The 21,478-nt window shown below is 41.1% G+C and overlaps 1 protein-coding gene across 1 annotated transcript in view; it reads right to left on the bottom strand.

The window, feature by feature from the left end:
* The window catches only part of CHCHD6 (coiled-coil-helix-coiled-coil-helix domain containing 6), a 109,120-nt gene that overhangs the window by 52,076 nt on the left and 35,566 nt on the right, over nt 1-21,478 (bottom strand). The window contains 1 exon segment of the mRNA XM_053989106.1: nt 19,852-19,935. Within this exon segment, the coding sequence (XP_053845081.1) occupies nt 19,852-19,935 (84 nt within the window).

Consider the following 21,478-nt stretch of genomic DNA (forward strand, 5'->3'; position numbering starts at 1 on the left):
AACCATGAGCTTTGGTTATTCCATGTAACCACAAAAACAAGGTGTTTCCAGCACAGAGCTATTTTGAGTTGGGTCATGTTTTGTTCTCTTCTTTCATTAATTGCTGTGAAGGATCTTGTAAGTGACTGACACGCAAGTATCAAAATTGGCTGCTAGCACTGGAAAATCCATTTTACATTTCAGTGCTTCTACTTATGTTACTTATTCTTTAAAAGAAAATTATGCAGTCTGTTTCCCTTCTAACAACATAGGGAGGCATATCAGGTCTCAGTTAAGGCACTGCCAAACAAAGTCTTGAGTGTCTTGCTGCTGGGCTTAAGAGGTTTTCATTAAATTCTCCTGAACTTGCATAGAAAGAGTTTTAGCTCACAACTGCTCAGTTACTGAACGTGGAGGATGAATTCCTCCTCTGGGCTGCACTGAGGAGCCTCCCAGGCACAATCAGCAGGAGGGAAGGGCTGCACTCCCCCAGTGAGTGCACTACAAGGTCTCGTGTCACTAAACCACTGATAAAGCTGCTTCAGGCAAAGCCGCTGGACTCCACTGGCAACCGCCTCGCTCAAAGCTCATCTGCAAGGCTCTTACTCTGAAAAGGCACAAGCAGAAAATATGCAATAATCAGTCAAAAAAAGTGACAAAATGGTATTGAAAGCAAGGACAGCTATTCATTTAGGGCCAGTTCGAGCTGCTATCTCATCTCTCTCCAAATTTGGTCATTTTATATAGAATACTATTCTTGCCCTTCTTCATTTATTTTCTCATAAATGCAGCTGGTCCTGTGCATGATGAGCCAACACATACTGTTCAGTGGTTGGAAAAAGGAAAGGACAGATATAACTCAAGTTCTATTAGTGGTTCTGCCACTTGTGCAATCTTGGGCAAGTCACCATTTTCCATCTGCAAGTGAGGGATAACAGCTGCCTGTATCTCTGAAGCTGTGTGAAGCTCAGCTAATTGAAAGGTTTATAAAGGTTTTCAGAACCTGGGCTTCAAGGTGCTATATTTAAGCGTTTTATCTTTAGTGCCTGAAATTTACGTTACATACCAAAAGAAACACAGAACAGATTTTGCTTTTTCAAACTTTGACCTAGGAGACAGATTTAAACTGAGGAATCATGAAGGACTAACCAATTCAAAATGCATTTTACCGGCAAATTATCATTAATGTTTTTGTTTACTTACTTGTTACTGAGTGGTCAAACTTCAATGCTATTAAATCCATTTTTCTCCTTCCTATATTGAAAAGTTCAGCTTTTAATAGTGCCTTTTTTTCTGGCCCGTAAACAGACCTCATGACTTACAGCTCCCTGCTGTTACTTATTCACACATGAAACCACAAGACCTGCGCTTCATTAATTAAATCTGCCATTAAAAATTAAATAATGAGAATAAGTAGATGTAAGCGTTATCTCCATTGGGCTTCAAAGGTCTCACCATTTCTCCAATTACTACCCAAGCAATTTTCATATTTCATACTGTCTGATTTCTCAAAGGGACTGGATCTGAGAGATCAGAATGAGAGAAAGTGGGAAAAAGAGAAAGCAAGGTAGCAAATTTAAACATTCTTCAGGCAATAGGAAGTAGTCCCATCAGACACTATTAGCCTGCAGCACTCTGCAGTGAAACAGCAGTGGGAGAGGAAAACAGGAACAAATATGTTGTACGTGAGACCCAGCATGAGGTCGCGTTTAACCCACCTGAAGAAAGTAACAACAGCCAACAGAATCATTTGCTGGATGTGCTGTCGATTAAAGTGGTTGTGGCACAACCTTACCTACTTTATTAGAGAGTTCAACTGCCCAGCACTTCGGTCAGGCTCATCTTCAACAACATCAGCTCTGGGCACAGACAAAAATAGCTGGGAAAGGAATCCAGGCTGTAGTTCTGAATTCTGAAGCTGCTAAAAGCAGGCAAGTGAGAGCCTGAACAGAGGCAAGAATCTCAGTGAGGAGAAGGAGGAAAGACTTGGTCTCAAAGCAACCACCAGGCAACATGCAAAAATTGAGGAGGGGCATAGAACATCATCAACCTGAGATAAAGCTGCTGAGTTTTAAAAATGAAAAGGAAACATTTTTCTCTATGATCCAACTGGGCCTCTTGCTGCTGGTTCAGACCTCTCCCCTCCAAAAACTCTAAAACCAATAGATCAATATTTCTAATGCTATGAATCAGTACCTTTAAATGCTTCCCCAAGTAATAAAAACAGGGGGCTACCATTTAAATCTGAGTTTGTTCAACAAGCAGATTTTTAAAATACATTTTCCTTGGCCTTTAGACCTTTCCCAGCCTTGGAAAAGTCACATTCCCTTTTGTCCTCAACATTAAATGAGCAACAAATGGGCTAAATGGGCAAGAGAGGGGCCTTTCAGCATGGGCACAGACACAGCAGGTTCTGTGATCTAGGGCTTCTACTAACAGAGAATAATTTTCCAAGTATTCTCATCTATACTACTTCAGACACTGGATCTGCTTCATTTTCAGCAGTTTACCCACCATGCTATGGCAGGAGAGAACGTTCCAGTGGCCTAGAACTTTCAAGGGCTTTATAATATAGTCGGAAATGAGGAGCTAAGCCAGGAACCACCTGAGCACTTCCCCCAGCTTCAGCAGGGTCGCCTCCACACGAGGGCTATTCAGCAGGATCAAGGTGTGGTATTTGCACTTGAAACAAAGTCTGAGCTGCCTGTAGTCTTGGTGAAGTCCTTTATCTTCACAAAACGATATTCAGCGGTACAGTAAAAGAGAGAACATTCCACACGAAATTACAAGACATGAACGCTGCTTTTAATTTACTTTCACATTATTTGATGCTTGAGATAAAATGGCAGCTCACAAAGAAAAAGTTGAACATGAGACCTCAACTATTATTAAATAAAGCTCCTGGCAGTCCTAGTTGCAGAAATAAGTTTAAAAACACGACCAAAGGACACCGTAAGGGCTCAAATAACAAAAGACACAGAAAGAATGAATGAACCACCTAAAATGTTTCACTTCTCTCAATAAAGCTGAGCCTAAGGGGAGTCAACTTCAGAACATCAGAGCTTTGTCATATGGGGAGAGAGCTCCCCAGAGAAGACAAACAAACTAAGCAAAGAAATGTTAGTTTGAAAAATTTTTCCCTGCTATTAAATGATGGTTTGTAGCAAATAATAAAAACACCAAGAAGTTGTAAAAACACATAGCAAGAGCCTAAAGTGCAACAGAACCACTTTCCTTTACCCTGCTGTTTTTCTACAACAGATTTGCTGCTATACCCTTGCTCTCCACTCTTCCAAAACACCCTTGTGCTAAAAATTCCCTTCCAAAGGGAATCAATTCTAAAACTTCAAGCTAAATTTGGAGTAATTTTAATTCAGCATTCCTCCTTGGCTGCAAACATGCAGAGAAACTCCAACACTCACTACTACACCTCACTACACTGCCCAGGCCCTTTCCAGAACACATAGCAAAGAAAATAAGAAAACATAATAGCAGAAGACTGAGTTCTCAGGGTTATTTCAGGAGGGGAAGTAATTGAAACATAAAGAGAAAACCCTGCCAGCTCATTCTCACACTGACATTAAACCACATTCCTTACAACTTCAGTGAAACATGTGCTACTCGCAGTAACATGTAAAACAGAAAACTGAGCAAAACAAGCATGAGGAAATCAAAATTAATCAGATTTCAGGTGAAATGATTTGTGAACATCAAGCAGCAGCATTAAAAACCTGACACTGGGACAAAGATTTTTCCATCAGTTTCAGTTTGGGTCAATAGATCAGAAGGGGTCTTGATTTAAAACCAACAAACCCAACCACCATCACCACAGATATCTTGAGATATTTTGACACCTCAGAGTACAGAAGCTTGTCAGTGGTCACAGTGTTTAGAGATACAAAGAGGATTAACAGCTGTTGAAATGCTGCCAGCCTAGATGAATGCCAGTGATAGCTCTGATGAAACGGAGCAGGGCAGTGGAGGCCTTGACAAATGCTGCAGACGACAGCCGGGAGATTGGATGGCACAATCTGCCTCGCACCTGACAGACGTGTTGCTTCCATCCCTTCTCCTGACATCCACACTCACCAGCCTGCAGCAAAATGCCCTTTGCAAGCCCCTCTCAAACCCAAAAGAGCACAAGAGGCAGTGCTGTGAGCGGGGCAATACGTGGTGTGCCCCACAAGGGCACCGCAAATTTCTGAGAGAAACAGGTAAGGAAAGCAAAGATTACTTCTTACATATCAAATGTCATCTGGAAGATATTCAAATTCCTGCTTCCAGCTGCTTCTGAAGCCAGAAATAAGACCTCACACCATCCTGAGGAGCAGCACAACTGTGGCCTGCCTGCACACTCTTGGCAACAGGCAGCACACATATCCTCATGGATGCAGCTGCTGCCATGAGGAACTCCGGGAAGCTGCGGAGGAACATGGGTCAGTGGCAGCTTTGGGAGCCACCTTTGCTGCCAGCAGTGCCTCGGGGCAGCAAAGGAGCACCCAGGCTCCCCAGCTCAGCAGGTCACTGGTTCACACGCGCTGTAGATCAGGCTGACCATTCTCACCACTCGGAAGTCTCACGCAAGCGGCTCCTAACAGATTTGAAAAATTGCCCCGTGTACCTGCATCTCTCCCACAGGTACAGAGGCAGATGAGTCAAACCAATCTGTTCACTGGATGACCCTATGGATGTGTTAAAATCAACCCACTCAATCACTGCTATCAGCTTTGGTCCAAAACAGGGAGTTCAGGAATTTCAGAATATGCTGCAAGAAACAATCTCTTCACCTCCTGAGCTCACTCCTCTGGCGTTTCTGCTCAGCCCATTTGCTGGTATCAGCATTAGCTCATTCACATTTCCTCTTTCCCATCAAGTGCACATAAAAATAAAACCCAATTAATAAGGAAGAGAAACAAGCCTATAGAGCATATCACTAGGGCACAGAAGTTAAGGGTTAAACTGCTTTTTTGAAAATTCATATGCTTTTTTTCTTAAAAGGTAACAGAGAAAAGATGCAAGGAACTACAAACAGCTTGCTGATATGAAAAAAAGAAAGACTTTTTTTCAGCCAAAGCCAACTTCTAAACACAGCTCTGTTGTTTGCTGTTCATGTGTGGGTTCATCCATTCCTCCCGCTGAGACCAATAATGAAATGAGAGCATTGAATTTGTTCCATTCTATTCTTTCCTTCGGCAATAAGCTGTGAGATCATAAATTTTGGATTAAGATTCAGAGAAAGCATAAAGAGAGTAGTGTCCACTGTAAGAACACAGGCAAGTTAAACTAGTCAGGAGCAGAAGTACATTACTCTTTGAACAGATCTTCTCATGCCTGCAATATTATCCTGAGTTGAAAGCAAAATATTAATTCTGTAGCATATCTAGAAAGCTTCTCAAAGATAAAATCCCACAGAACACCTATCTCTACAAAGCTCGAGGGAGACAGAGCTGGGGAAAAGGAACATGGCTGCGTTTATTCCGTGGATAACAAACTAGGTACAAAAAGGTAAAGCTACAGTCCCTAAAGCACATGGCAACTCAAATAAAATATGCATCCCAGGACTTCCCAGATCTAGGGTCCCACACAGAGATACTCCATCCGAGTGAAAATGGGTTTACAGTCCCAGGCTGCGATCCCACACCAGAGTCAGACTGTCTATGAGGGTACCCTGGGAAGAGTCTAATTAAAAAGAGGTACCCCACAGCAAAATGGTTTTAGGGACTTCCAAAAGCTTCAAGTGCCTCACTAGAAGCAGGCAGAAAAGCCTCATGCTATCTTCAAGTCAGAAAGGCAACCAGCAAAAAAAAAATTAATACTACAGAAGCAATTAAAAGGGGAAGAAGGGAAAAGAGAAAGAAACACTGTGTTTATATGAGGTTGCTTTAAAGCACACCCTTCTGAAAGACTACAAACAAAGCATTGCCAATTCTTTAAACAAACTCTGGGAAGTAAAAGCAGCTTCAAAGAGAAAGGCCATAAAATTCCAGCAGGTAACTCAGGCTTTCTGAAAAGGACAGCAACAGCATTGTGAAAGGCCCAGCTGAATGCCAGTACTGCTGTAGGGGAATATCACCCCACTCTCCTCCCAGCTGGAAGTTTAGCTAAGGTGAGAAACTCACAGTAAATGCCCGAATCAATTACACCTGACAAGTGCAGGTAAACAGGCTTCCCAGGCATCGATTAAACATCAAGAGTTTTCAGCATCTGCTTCAGAGGAGTCCTGCATGTGGCTGACCCGTGCAGATAACGCGGTGCCCATGGCATTGAGGGCACAGCACTGCCTGCCAAATCCCAGCACCTGTGCTGGGCAGCTGCACAACTCATCCTGCAGGGGCACTTGGGCCCTACCAGCAGATACACCACACAATCAGGATGAGCTCCGGGATCACAGGATGCTGCCTCAAACAACTGGGCATTGTCCCTGAGAGAGTGACAGGAATGCAGAGAAATCGATGCCAAGGGAAACAGAGAAGAAAGAAGGAAATTGCCAGAATATCAAGAGCGCTAAGAAATGCAGGCGGAAGTTTCACTCAAAGGCTGACCAGCACTTTCAAGGGGGAATAAAGAGGGGAAAAAAACCCCGTCAAACAAAATTGGCAGGCATCAAATAGTTGTCATACAATAAAAAAGATATGAAGTACATTCCCCTGTCAGGCCTGTCACAGGAGGGAGTTTATTTTGGGAAGGAAGGAAGGAAGGAACATTTTAGCTAAGATTTAATGCCATCATGCCAAAGCTGGTATTTGACAGAGCCTCCAACAAAACTCCCACCACCTCGGACAGTCATACTGCAGCTAAAACTTCCATCTTTCTCTGCTGAGAATATCCCTAAGTCCCATTTATAAACTGCAGCAGCTGTCTCAGTTAACAGTTCCTGTCCCAATTGAAAAAAAAAAAGCTGAGTTAAATTCATGACCCCATCCTTTTACACAACAGGTAGATAAGGAATGCAGTACACTGGGTTCCCAGAGGAAGGCAGAATAGAGAAACTCAAGGCAACATGATGCACAAGAGAACTGGAGAATACTGAAGAAAATGCATCACATCCATACACTTGCATGGGTAAAGGGAAGAGAGTCACTATAAGAAACAAACAAAAAAACCACTGAAAAGCAGAAGTAAGCCAAAGCCTGGAAGTTCCACCCCCTCCCAGGGTTTTTCCTCTACCCCCAACTACAAATTATTCTCCACGTGCAGTTTCCAGTAAATCAAGCTTTGCTAAATAACCCCGACATGTGCGGGGCTGAGAAGCAGCCAACAAGCAATGATGAGATGTCCCTGGAATGATTAAGGAAAACGCAGACATCTCTCAGGTTACAAGGAAGCCTGTTGTACTCTCCCCTTGGTGCATATGCAATGCTGCAAGCGCTGTTCTGAAACCTCTGATATTCAAAGGCTCATTTGGTTGACAAGGAGCCTGTGGATTCGTGGACAGATTGTCACACAAACTGTCAGGTTTTTAGAGAGACTATCAGACCTCTCTTTGCCTACGTTATGGAGCACATCAAAGACACAGAAGATGAACCAGACACAGACTGCACAGATCTGACAGAATGGTGGGTGTACATATTCAGAATACTGTACTGCTGGGGGGTGGGGGGAGAGGCTTAATGTGAATAATCAGGGGCTGAAAGTTCCAGAAATGTGACAGTTTTTGGCAGCAATTCCCATCTTTGCATTTATTTATCGAAGGGAGAAAATCTGCCATACTAGAGGCAAACTTGAGAGAGGAAGAAAAATTGTATCAGCAGCAATTTATTTTGCCACTGTACTTTTTCTTTATTACTATTACTCCCAGAGCATTTTCTGAAGATATTTGTATTTTCAGTCAAGGTTCTCTTACTGTGCTTGCAGGCTCTCTTCCCATTTTATCCTGTAGGAGAGACTGGTTTAATGATTACAGCCAAAAAGACTGCTAGGACTTCACAGGTCACTGTACACGGTTAATGACACAGACAAATCCACACTTTCAGAAGTGCCTGCTGGCTCACTGCTCTGTCTGGAGATGCTCAGGAGCTCATTATTCAAAACTTCAAGCTCAACTTATGGGTAATCAGCACATCTGAAGAAATACACCATACCCAGATAACCAAAAAGTGACAAGAAAAAAGCTATTATAGAAAATACTAACCTTAAGCATTAAGGTCTCACTTTTAAAATGGGGACAATGTTCACTTATCTTCCAGTGAGCTAGAAACCTCAATTAATGAATACCTGGAAAATGTTCCCAGCTCCACAGTTCAAAAATAGTATGACAAAGGATAACTTTATGTCATTCTCCCTTATTAGTGATAGTTGGACAAACATTATAAAGCAACAATGTATGTTACAAAAAAAAAAAGTTATTAAACTATTTCTACAAAGAAATATTGATGATTATTTAGAAAGGAAAATAAAATATAAAATGAAACACTGATAACAAGAAAAAGAAAATGGATTAACACAGATTCCTTTGGCCTGCCTTTACAATATCACTGTCACATAACCTCTAGTTTGCCATGCAAGGCATCAGTTATTCCAGAGAAAGGAATACTAGTGTCTTTTTATAGGTATTTTACCATTCAAAAGATTGAAATTCGGCACACAGCAAACAGAAAATAAATACAATGTTTATCCTAAGATAAAAATAAACCACAGGGAGGACAAAGGAGAAAGGATGGCAGAAGGGATAAGAAAGAAATCAGAAAATATTTGTAAGCAATTTCCTCTCCATCATTTGACAGTCTCATTCTCTCTGCTTTTAGCAATCTTCTCTTTCACCTGTTTTTTAATGTAGCTGTTTTGCCTCCCCTAAGGGGGCATTGAAGAGACACCTCTGCAGCTGGCAAAGAGGGAAGGCTCCAAAGAGAAGCCCAGAAGGACCACAGACCTCCAATCAATGCAGAGAGGCATTTTCACAGCGGGGCTATTAAGCTGTAAACATTAACATGAAAACCAAACACCCACAGAGAGCAGGAGCAGCCACACAACTCCTTCATGCCCCTACTCTGGCAGAGACCACTCCAGACACAGCCCTGGGGCAGGATGTCGCCCGTGGCCTTACACAGCTTTGGGGCACCACCAGCTTAATTATGGAACTTCCATCACAGGATCCAGGCAGAGGAAAGGCAACAAGGCAGGTCTCACTTTTAGCCTATTAAACAATAATAGGAATAATTACTTATTAACATTAAACCTGAAATATCTCACAACATCTTGCTGTCAAGGCTTCTCAGGAACATAAATGGAAGAATGTCACATGCACAGTGCACCCATAGATGCAAGATAATCTACTCAGAATTTAATCTCTAAACACAGTCTGACAGTAAGGATTATTGCATACAAGCAACAACACACCTTGAACTTGGCCTTAAACAAAAAGGAAATATAGGTAGGCTTAAAGTTCCAGAAGAAACATTTTGGTATAAGCATCCTAATTATCAGGGGTTTGTTGCTGTAGCTGATAAACACTGTAAGAAAAAGAGGCTTGGGAAACAGTGTTTTTTTATAAATGGATATTTTTTTTCAGGCTCATGAAAAAAAAAAATGATCAGTATTTCAGCTGTATCTGGAGAAGACCAAGCAAAAAATTCAAGCTCTTCAACTAGAGACAGCCTGAGCTCAGACAACAGGAACACAAAGAAGGGACAGAATTATGCTTTTGCTGGGGAACAACAGGAGGGAATAAAAGCAAACACGACAAACACTTCAGACATGGAGGTAAAGCTTCTCTCCACAGAACAAATGAACACACAAACTTAAAACCCAGCACTGGTCTGTTTTCAGCCAGCAAGGACAAATGCCGTGTTCCTCCCTGGGACACTCTGTGCCTATCACAGAAATCAACAGGTAGGACATTATTATTATGGGGGAATTTTTTTTGTTCTTCCTGCAACAAACGCTTGTCTCTAACTGAAGGAAGAGTTCTCAGTGCCACACGAATGAGTGATTAGCCATCAGGCAAAATGGCTTTTTGCTGCTGCCAGCGGAAGCTGCATCTCAACAAATGACCTAAAGGTGAGAGGTCTCATACACTACATTTAATTCCCTAAACAGTCAAAGGAAATTCTGGGGTATACATAACCATTATGAAAAATGAGGTTAAAAAAATGCATATACATGCTCAGACAGGCACACAGTACAGCGTTTTTACACGCTCATATAAGTCATCTTCTCTGATCAAGAACCACAGTCCAGGCAGTTCAAAGCTTGCTGCATGTCAGGGCAAATTAGATGATTTCTGTGTCCCATCCAGTGCATCATGAGACATCTCTGGGGGAAAAAAAATCCACAACCCAGGCACTCCTCAATTGACCCAGGCGTGCAAGCTCAAAGCAACTTTGCAACGTGAAATTATGAAAGAAAAAATTTGGCTTCTGTTCAGAAGAATGGGGAGGCAGAAGAAAGGAGAAGGAATTAAGCTGGTTTTCTTATTAAAAGACCTGAACTGCAGTAATTGGGAAGGAAAAGAAAAGCTAGCTCTTCTCATAAAATAACCTAGTTATTATAAGTCTTCTCAAACCATAGGCTTAGATTTATCTCAGCTCCCACATTTTCTTCTTCCATCTCTTCCCACTCTGTGGCCTCTTGGAGATGGGCACAGATTCAGCAGCCTCTCAGTGTGTCCTGGCTCTGTGGCCATTCCTCACTGTTGCTGCCCCCTGTGCAGGGCAACATCTTTTACCTGCTGGCCACTCCACTGCTGAACACCTACCTGGGCAACCTCCTTTCCACATTTGTCAGGGTACAACTCCCAGATGGTTCTACTGCATATGAGATGTACATTTACTATTTTTAACTAAAACAAAACAAAATTATCCATTATTTCGTATTTATTTACAATGGGGCTAAAATGCAAATGGGCGAGCCAGGAAATCTTCATTTGAGGCAAGGTGTTTAATGGCAAACTGTGGCTGGGATCATCCTTGGGGCAGCAGAATGTATGGCCAAACCATCCATTAACCCAAAAACCAACCAAACAAAAATCCACCCCTCATCATCAAGAAACCAGGAGATTCTGCGACAGGCAAAGCAGGTTGCAGTGGCTGAAGACCTCACTGTGAGCCTGATGGTACACATCTATCTAAAAACATTGAACATGTTATTTACAAGCTACTTCTGAGTCACCCTGGTCTCTGGGGAATGTGCATTATATGCTCAAGAAATTGGAGTAGCTCTTTTATTTATGTTTCTTTTAAAATGACTGGCAGATGGGGAAAAAACCTTCAGAGAAGTGGCCCCAGGCTGTCATGAAACATGTATTTAACACACCCACAGTAAACTACTAAACACTTCAGAAGGTACAGCCGCTGTAAATATGGAGTAGTTCCTTTTTAAAGTCTGATCTTTGGACTACTTAATTCAGCACAAATTTGAGATCTTCCAGGGAGTCAATTTATAGAGTAATTATTAGCCATATTTTCCATTAACATGATGACAGCATATTCTGTAAGGGCAGAGCCATAATTTTAAGGACCTTTTCAAAACGAATCCCGGTGTTGGCTTTATTTTTAAGTCACAATAGGAATGCCTTTTCCCTGCCACATGTGGAAGGACCACTGTGAGCTGAAATAGAAATCTCAGATTCCCCAAAGTCAGGTTCTTATGCAAGTGAATTCCACACACAGGGAAGTTTTGTCTACCTGAACCAATTTCCAAGACTAAGTCTAAATCTGGAATATCCCAAGAGAAGCACAAGCTTCAATCATCGAAATCCCAGCAGACACACAGAATCCAGCCTAAGGTCTGGAACACATTTAATCAATTCACTGTGCTAACTCTCTACAGCTTCATAAAATAGCCAATAGTGCAATAACAGGGCCAGAAATTAATTGTACACTGGTTGGTGAATTACACAGAAATAACAGGCAGCACTGGTATTTATTGCAGCAGGGTGATGTAGTTGCTGTTGAGGTACAACTGCACGTCAGTAAAAACAGGTGAGAGATAAGGGGGGGGTGCGTGCAAGTGCTGCTTTCCATTAGAAAAGTAGCACTGCTTTTACTGGTAACAGTGTTATCTATATAAATATACATACACATATTTATAAATACCAATTCTGCTTATAAACAAGCATGTAAACAGCATAAAGAGGGAGGAATCTGAAATTTAAACTATTAGGCAATGAGAAAATGATTTAAATTAAGGGCAAATTGGGTTGAATAAGAAATGCCAAGGGAGGATATCAGAAATATTAGATAATGGGGAAAGCTCTCAGAAGTAAGACAAAAGAACCTCTTGTTTTGCTCTTTTTGGACTAGACTTGACAAATGCTCCAGTGTTGAGTTCTAACAAAGAGACAAGATCACATTCTAGGTCTTTTTGTTCTGCCTTTAACAAGTCTTCATAGTGATACACTGATGAGACCAGATACCAGATTGTTATCTAAATTCAGCTGCTAAATTCAGTGTTAAGACACTAAGTTCAAACCGCACATTGCCACATTTATTTCACAAGTCGAGCCTGAGGATGGATTCCTCCAAGATGAAGCAGCCCATAAGCATCATTCTCTCCCTCTGCAAAGATACTCTAAATGCCAGGGAAACAAAATCACCGTAAGGCTCTGACAGTTCACCCTTCAGCACACAGACTGCAAATGCATCTCTGCACTAATCGTGTAGGCTGGAGAGGAAGCAAACACTTAGCTGCTGTTTGCATAGAGGCTGCTTGTAATTTGATGTAATGTACTGTACAGCAGTCAACACATATTGAAGGGAGAACATACACACTGCAGAGAAGGCAGAGAGGCTGTGCTGACATCTAACGCATTTTGGTTACCCTATTATAGATGTTCTTCGAGTTCATCAAATTACCAATCAATTTATTTGATCTCTAAAAGCTGTGTACTGAGGTATATTAACTACTAAACATCACAAGCTTTCAGCAAAAAAGCCATTAAATGGGTTAATTGAGCACAGGGTACTGGAAGTCAGTTTGTGCGTTGGCCACCAGCAACAAGGAAAGAACCTCTCCTTGCAGACAGGGAGACTACGAGGAACATTAGCCTCCTCTAAAGATGCTCTTCAGCCCTAATGGATGCCCACAGAAAGCAGAAATCAGGGATGCTGCCCTCCCTGTCATGCTCTTACCCCAGCATGACATTTAATGTCTGAGAAAAATTGAAAAGGAGAAGAGGATGCAAGGTTGGAACTGGTTCAGATGATGATTTCAGGTTTGTTCCCTTTTCAGTTTGTTCCCATTCAGAAATTTAATTCATGCACAGGACAGGTCTTCCATTCTCTGAACATCAAAGGTTGTGCCCTGGGAGACTGATAAGAGCCACTGTCACTTGAGAGCAGCATCCACACAGCCCCAGACAGGCAACCTGAGCAACTGGAAGTGATCTGAATGATTAGGATGGATCTTGTCAACCTATTTCAGAAAACTACACTGGGGATTATTCTTGTGTTCAGAAGATTAAATCAACAGTTTGATGAACTGGGTGCTTTGCTGTACTGCTCCACTGGCTTGAAAGGCAAACTGCTTTTTTGGATCATAGATGTTGTAAGTTCAAAGAAAGCACTGGTGGGTTTGTGAGAGGAAGGGTTTGCAGGAAGAGCTGGGGATGAACAGAGAATAGAACAAATTGGATAAGAAATGAAAATGAAATTGTAAAGGATATTGTAAGATTCAATTATGGAGATGAGGACAAGAAATTCTTCTGAAAGGGAAACACATTTTTTGAGACCAGAAGTTCATTTCACACTAGGTGTTCTTCCTCCAGGTACCCACAGCACTGGCTAGAGCAGTAAGCTGGTGGCTGGCAAGACTGTGACTAGAGGCAAACAAAGCAGCCCTTACACACATGGCAATAGCTCACACACAGCCCCAAGACATTACAGGAGAAAGCAAATGGTGTCAGTGATACCTGCCAGGACATATCAACTCATTTATCAAAGGGCACTGAATCTTTAACTCCCACTGAGAGGGCAGAAGGTTTGGTTGGAGATAACACCTGAACACAGCTTGTTTTTTCAAAGGTAGGCAAGTGATCCCTAGGTCTCATGGATACAGACAAGCCTGGCATTCCAACTCAAGGAATGGATTTCTCATCCCCTGCAACAGAAATCCCTCCCTACCTTGACTAGGTGACATCAATTTGTGCAGCCCCACAGTCTGCTTTAAATTGATGATGAAGATCCAACATGAATGTATTGTTCTGGAAGGCTTTTGTTCAGGCTTCTATCACTTTTTTCTGCAGAACTTTTTATTGAGACAAGTTACCAGCCATAAACCAGAAATTACAGTGGACTTGCATGTAGGGGTGACCTTGGCACACCAAAGTGGGAGACAGCTCCAAGAAGAAGAATAAAGGGCAATAGGAATAACAAACAAAAATAACTTTGCCTCCCATTCTTTACACATCCTAAATGCTTTACAAACATGAATTAAACGGGAAGTACAAGGGCAAAAAGAGATTAATTTAAACAAACCAAACAAGATGAATGCCACACACAAAATTACAAGATTTGTGAAGTCAAGCAGAGAAAAAGGTGAAGTCAACCTTATTAATAAAAAAGGTATGTATTCAATGCATTCCTTTCCCACTTGCACAAATACTCTACAGCTTATGAATACCTCTTGTGCTACTTACTGCTCTGAAAAACTACAAGCAGAAAAACATTGCATATTAATGCACCCACTGCTCACAGCAGTCCACAGCCGCCTAACAAGAGATAACGTGGGAGCCAGAGCTTAGGAAAATCCAAACAAAGAAGAGGCATCATCTACAGCAAGGAGTTTCACTTTATCTTCCAAGATTACCTTCAGCCTTTCTCTGCTGCTTTACTCTACTCCAAAGCGCTGTCCGTGTTTTTGTTGTAGTGTAGCACTGCCCTTAGCTTTTGGCAGGTTAAACTCAGCAAGAGGCCAAATAGCAAAAGGAGTAAAACAAATATTTACTTGGGAGAAAGTATACAACTAATATGCTAAGTGAAATCTCCTGGCATCTGAAGGACTCCAGGAGAGACTGCACTTCTTTCTTACAGTATTTTTTTAAAGGACCTTTCTACTACTTGGAGAAAGCAGGACAAAGCATACACAGAATCCCTAATAAAAATCCCAGTTCTGAGCAGTATATATGTTTCCTATTTACAACAAGCTCCCTCCATCTCCCTCCCTGCTTCTCAGTAACAAATAAATGCATGAAAAAACCTCAACTTCAGCTTCTCAAGTTGAGTGTGTCTAAGGATCTCCCTACGGATTATTAGTCTAACTCTCATTCTTTCTATCCAGAGGAACACTACAGAACAAAACCTCATTCAAAACAGTTGAGAGAAGACACATATTTTATGAAATCATTCAAATTACATGGATGAGATGTAAAATTACTGAAACAAGTCAGTGTTAGAAGTTTAACCACCTATAACAAATTAGTCAGGTCTCATTACCGGATTACTTATTGGAGATGAGACAGTCACATTGGAAACACAGGTGTGGAATGGAATGTCTGTATCACCAGCTCCAACCCTGCAATCTCACACAGTCATACAAGAAACAGTCAGTTCAAAGGAGCCTTTCCCTCTCATTTTCCTGATTACCTAAATATTTCAGGCACTCCAAAACAAAAACATACATGTGACCCAAGAGACAGAAACACTACAACAAACTATCAGAGTTAAAGTGAGGAAGATGAAGGGTTTTACCAGTGTAATGATCCTCTGCAAGGAATTTGTTCAATAAAATTCGATTAAAAATAATCTCTAAGAAGCATGCACCACACTGCAGGCAGAACAAAGCCCACCACCCCTTCCCACACACACAGCACTGACAACGAAGGGTGCAGTGGGAAGAATATTCCCAGCAACTAATCCCAGCATTGCCTTAATCCCAGTACACCCACTGTATATATTCAAGTCTGCACTCAAAACAGAGGAATGCTGCCAGTAGCAGCAGTGTGTGGCATTTGCTCAACACAAGTCAGAAGTGCAAATCAAGTGTCAGGCACTACAAAGAAACAGAGAACCAAACAGTGATTCTGACACAGCTGCCACACACGTTCACGGTCCCCCCGCATCGCAAGCACTGCGCACACAGTCCTGGTTCACAACCCTCTGAGGATTAAATACGTGAGGAGAAGTTCCAAAAATGACTAGCCAGGATGGTCAAAGCATTTGGGGCAAATACCCCATAACCCTGCTTTGATCACAGAATGGGTCAGGTTGGAAGGGACCACAGTGGGTCATCTGGTCCCACACCTCCCTGTTCAAGCAGGGTCATCCCAGAGCACATGGCACAGGATTATGTCCAGATGCTCCTTGACTGTCTCCAGTGAAGGAGACTCCACAACTTCTTTTCCCATCAGTTCAATTCTTACAGTTATCCCTGGACATTCAGTCACAGCCAGGAGCAGCACACTGAACTAGATGGATCCTTACTGTGACACAGAACTGCTGCACTCATTGTCTCATTTCTTCCAGTGCTTTAGTAGAAGATGCAGGGAAAACCCCAAGAGCTGAAATACTGCAATTATTTTTTCATACATGCCTTTTCCCGTGAAAATTTTAATAAGACTTTCTGGAGAAACTGCATTTCTCAAGATCTGTTTGAAATAAGGTACACCTATAGTTCACCTCATGCAAAACTAAAGGCAAAGCCTTTTTAGCATTTTTATAGCTTTAGTGTTTCACAACACTTTGCCCTCCCATTATAAGCTATTCCATCATATAGATGGAATAAATGAGATAGATGGACTAAATAATTGTTTCAAACTCCCAGAAGAGAAACGGCTATTAGAAAATGAGCAGGTCTTTCCTTCCAATTCTGTGCTCTGTCCAGTAGATTACAGTACTCTTTCAAAGATTACAAAATAAAAGGATAATGTATTCACACAATCTGCTGCATTCAAGAGAACTACTGAGTTCAATTCTGGTCAATATATCTCAAAGACAGAGCTGCTAGGGGGAAAGAGCCAAAAGAAAAACAAGTAGAATGAGAAACCTGGAAAAAAAATCATTCACACAAGCAGAGGCTGAAAAGGTAAGGACTGGTCAGTTTAATGGAAAGGTAAAAGAGGGAACAGAAGTCTGCAGATAATGAATAATGCGCAGAATTTATTTTATCTCTTTCACATAAAGGATATTAAATGCAAAAAATATTTGAAACTGATAACAGAGAATTTATAGAGTATACAAGTTAACCTGTGGCACACACTGCCACATGATGTTGGAGGCACAGAGCTAAACAGGGCTACAGGAAAAATGTCTGAGATGCACAGAAGAACAATGGCACTAAATCACCTTTCGGTGAATAAAAATACTGAATGAAAATAAACTCTTGTGTAGCAGGGCATGTGTCTGCCTCCAACTGACAACATTTAGGAAGACTCTTCTCAAAGATGCTCTCCCAAAGTTTTCTTTGTCACTTTGTTTTGGTGATTTTTTTCTTCCTTCAAAGCCTTTACAAACTGACCACTATCAGAGGGAACAGGATAGTCTCTGTGTTTGATTCACTGAGCAGCTCTTATGTTGTAAGGAGTATGGAACACAATTACTCTTAGCATCCTACTGGGAAGTACTGAGGTTTTAACATCAATAGTTCAAAACATCCTTCAAAAACAAATCTTTAAATCTCCTACTGCTGAATTCTGTTATCATGCAGAAGTGGGGACAAAACCAACCTGGGCACAGCAGGAGAGGAGAGAGGGGATTTCCCGATAGCCTGATCCTTAGAAGGACAAATTTCAGTTTGCTAACTCCACACTGAGCCATATTCATTCACTCACAGCCAAACACCTCTGAACTACCAGTGACCACACCTCAAGTGACCATCCCCTCTTAAAACAGCAGAGAAAGCAAAATTCTATTTCAGAGCTCTCTCCCACCATCCTCTTACTGAGAGCTTTTTTCTAATATTGACATACACTTATATAGATATATAAAAATATATCTAAGCCTGAGTTGGAAAGCTTGAGCACAGCGGAAGGGAAAATATATAAATAAATGTCAAGGTCTGCGTGTATTCAACAAATAAAAGCAGAATTATATAAAAGCAACAGCTAATAAAAAAGATTGTTCTGTGCTACATTTTCCATCTTTCCAACCATTATAGGAATAAAATTATCCTCAGAGAGGATCAAAAACCTTTTTCAAAACTAATACAATTAAGCTTTATTACACTGTTTCAAGTACATTTCTCTCCTTTCCCTTCTAGCCCCCACCACCTCCCACTCCAATCCAGACTAACAGTTGGAGGCATTCTTCTATTACCAGCAAAATGCTAGTCTTTAAGGGTCAGAAACTATCCAGTGTTTCAAGAGAGGAAAGAAAACCTGTTCTTTTTATCTATTTGCTTTTGTACACATAACAACTAGAAGATAGTTTCTCTGTAGCTCTGCAGTTTGAATAGGACTATGGGCAGCTCACCTTACTCCCCCAAGAAGATCCCTCACTAAAATATCCATCACATTGTTTATAAAGGTGTCCCTGTAGCAAGGGACATGGACTTGAAAACACAAACGACAACAAAAGATTTCAAAAAGAGGACAATGAAGCCTGGACACAGACTTCTCCCCACTCCACTGTCCATAAAGGACAGACTCACAAGTTTTCCCTGTAATTTCCGCTTCATGAAACCAGACCTGGAGAGAAGAACATAATAGAAGCAAACAGCATGGGATCAAGAAATTGCAAAAATTCCCTTTGCGTATGAACATATGGACAACTGTGATAATTAGAACGATAGCTGCTAGATTGTTTGCAATTTCACTGAACAATCCCCATTATCTAGAAATAGAATTTAAAATACAAATGCAACACTGAGTGGTAGTTTTAATAGTTTATTTTTAATGAATTGTACAGATTAAAGAGTTGCAAAATTGTATCGTGTGAATTTGCTCACAGGCATGTTTTACCACTGATGGCTCAAAAAATGCAGCATGGACAGCCATACAGTAGGAGGGAATGAAAAGAGGAATAGATATGCCAACAGCTCCCTACCGTTTATATAATCTACAATTTTCCCATGTTCCATACTCACCATCCTGCTACATATTGGTAGTAAAACTGATTGATTTCTCAGTCACTTTACAACCCACTCTTTTCATTGTTTGCACTTCTTTTTAGTCACATAACACAACTACAAGTCGAATGTATGCAACTCCCTGTCAGGAGGTCTAATTGCTTCAAATTGGAGAAGATTATTCTCCACATTTATTAAAAAATAAAGACCACTTATAACATTATTTCATTTTGCCAGGAAGTGAAGAACACATTACTTCATAAGGAACAGCATGGCTGCTCCTATTTTTATGGCATCAATTTTTAAAAACTCATCATGGTAAACAATTAAACAGAGAAGCAAATCCCACGTTTAGGGGAGAGATTCAAATCCCTAAATGGATTTTCAAAGGTCATTTCAGGCTTAAAAGATGCTTGACAGTGTCTCTTTAAATCATGTTTATTTCAAAGGCTTATCCAGCAAGAAGCAGGCAGTGTAGTGCAGCACCAATCTTTGAACTGTTTGGCTCCCCAGAGAAAAATTGTTAATACAACTTTAATTCATATTTATAGCAAAATTTATGTTGTGGTGGTTGATTTTTTTTTATTAAGGAAAGGATTTTTAACAAAAGGAATAAAAACCAGGGCACTTGTTTGTTTTTTTCAATTTAGCTTTCACCTAAATCCCATAGTGAAAAAGATAATAGAGTTTGAGCTACCAGAAATCTTTTTTAAAATATCATCCAGTTAAAAAAACCTTTATCTTTCAAACACAAATTACTCAAAAGATTTGCACAGCTCTTTCATCACTTATGTAGGGGGTGGGGGGCAGATAAGATACTGTCAGCTGACAGTTCCAGGTTGCAGCACAACACATCTTGGTTCTCTGTCTTTTGGATCCACACAGATCCATGTCCTACCCCTGCAGGGGCCAGAAATAAAGACAACTCAGCCTCACCTTCTTCTCAATGCGGGCCAACTGCTCTTTATAGAAGGCCTCTTGTCGCTTCAGGTCTGCCTCCCAGCCCTGCAGCTCCACAGCCTGGGAAGGACAACAAAACAGCATCAGTAGAAGAAGAAATTAAAAACAAACAATGCAAGGAAACACATAAGATGCAGACTAGAAGGGCCTAAAAAAAAAAAAAATCACTGCTCAGGACTCGTGCGTGGGATCCCCCTTAGTGGAACTACATACCTTAAAACTTGCAGCTCGTTTTCAGTTATCCCTCAACATTTGAAATGCTCTTATTAACATCCTACTCAAACTCAAACCCTTGGGTTTACACTTCTTATTAAATGAAAACATAAAATCATAGAAAAGCGACACTTTCCCATTCCCTTTTTCAGAACTCCATCTTATCCATGTCTTTTTTTCTATGAATCATGACAGTCATTACTCAAATGTTCTTCCACTTACCTTAAAAAAACCCCAACCAAATCCCCTCAAATCCTCCTCTTTATAAACCCTTGCCCCTTAGAGTGTCCAAAAGCTTCTAAGGATTAAATATTTCCGTACAACAGACATACATAGGACTATCCAGATAATTAAGTACTCTCTCCACATCCTCCCTATGCATTCCCCATCAGTACCCTCAGAGTTCCTCTGGCTGGGGCTGCAGACTCAGAGGGAAGACGGCTGTCAAAGAATTTCTCTTCTATCTTACAAATTATAAGCATGGCACTATCAAAACAGTAAATCTGGTATTCATCAGCTAAACAGTGCTCAATTAAAAAGTCTGTGTGGGCACAGCAACAGCTGTAGCCTTCTAGCTCCTTACAGCCAGCACTACTTAATTATATTCCCACCCCTAAACTGAACTAATATTAAGAAAATATGACATTGATGGAACTGAATCAAACTTTTGAAGTTTAAAAATAACAAGCAACAATAGCAAGAAAAGATGGCAGTTGTTCTACATCCCCCATCCTACCTCAAAATCTCTGGGGCCACGAAAGTTAACAGCAGGCAGAAGACCTTTCAAAACCAGAATGATCAGCCTGCTTAACATGGACACAAACCCTGCCAGTCCATAGCATCCCAGCAACATTCTCTTAACTTCTAATGATGGCACAACCACAGGAAAATGCTGGTCCAACATGATTAAGCAGCTGGGACAGAAATATCCCCGTGGGCTCAGACCTGTCATTTTACAGCCAAAAGCCATTGCTAACGAGAAAAATTACATCTGAAAGCAAGTTGCTGTGCATGTCCTTCTTTCTGCTCCCCTGCTGATGGAAATACAGTGGGATAATAGGGCTTAGAAGAGATTTTAATCTAGGCAGTGAGGGTGGTTGATAAGCAAGCAAATAAATTATTATATGAAATAGGAAGATTGTAGGGGTGTGGTGGTGATATGGGTCTCTTTGTTTGTTTTTAAAGAAAAAGAAATAATTTGGTTTCCATGTTTGCTATCCCAGAAAACAGGGTCAGGATATAGCACAAGCAATAGAGACTCATAACTAAATCTTCTCTGTCTCAAAGACACTTGATTAAAAGCAAAATCTCTAGCTTTGCTTTAACCTATAGCTGCCATAGAACTTCCCACCTGCAAACCAGCTGGAACAGGATGGGGAGAGGGATGAGA

This window comes from Vidua macroura, chromosome 13 (assembly GCF_024509145.1).
Source record: "Vidua macroura isolate BioBank_ID:100142 chromosome 13, ASM2450914v1, whole genome shotgun sequence".
Lineage (NCBI taxonomy): Eukaryota > Metazoa > Chordata > Aves > Passeriformes > Viduidae > Vidua > Vidua macroura.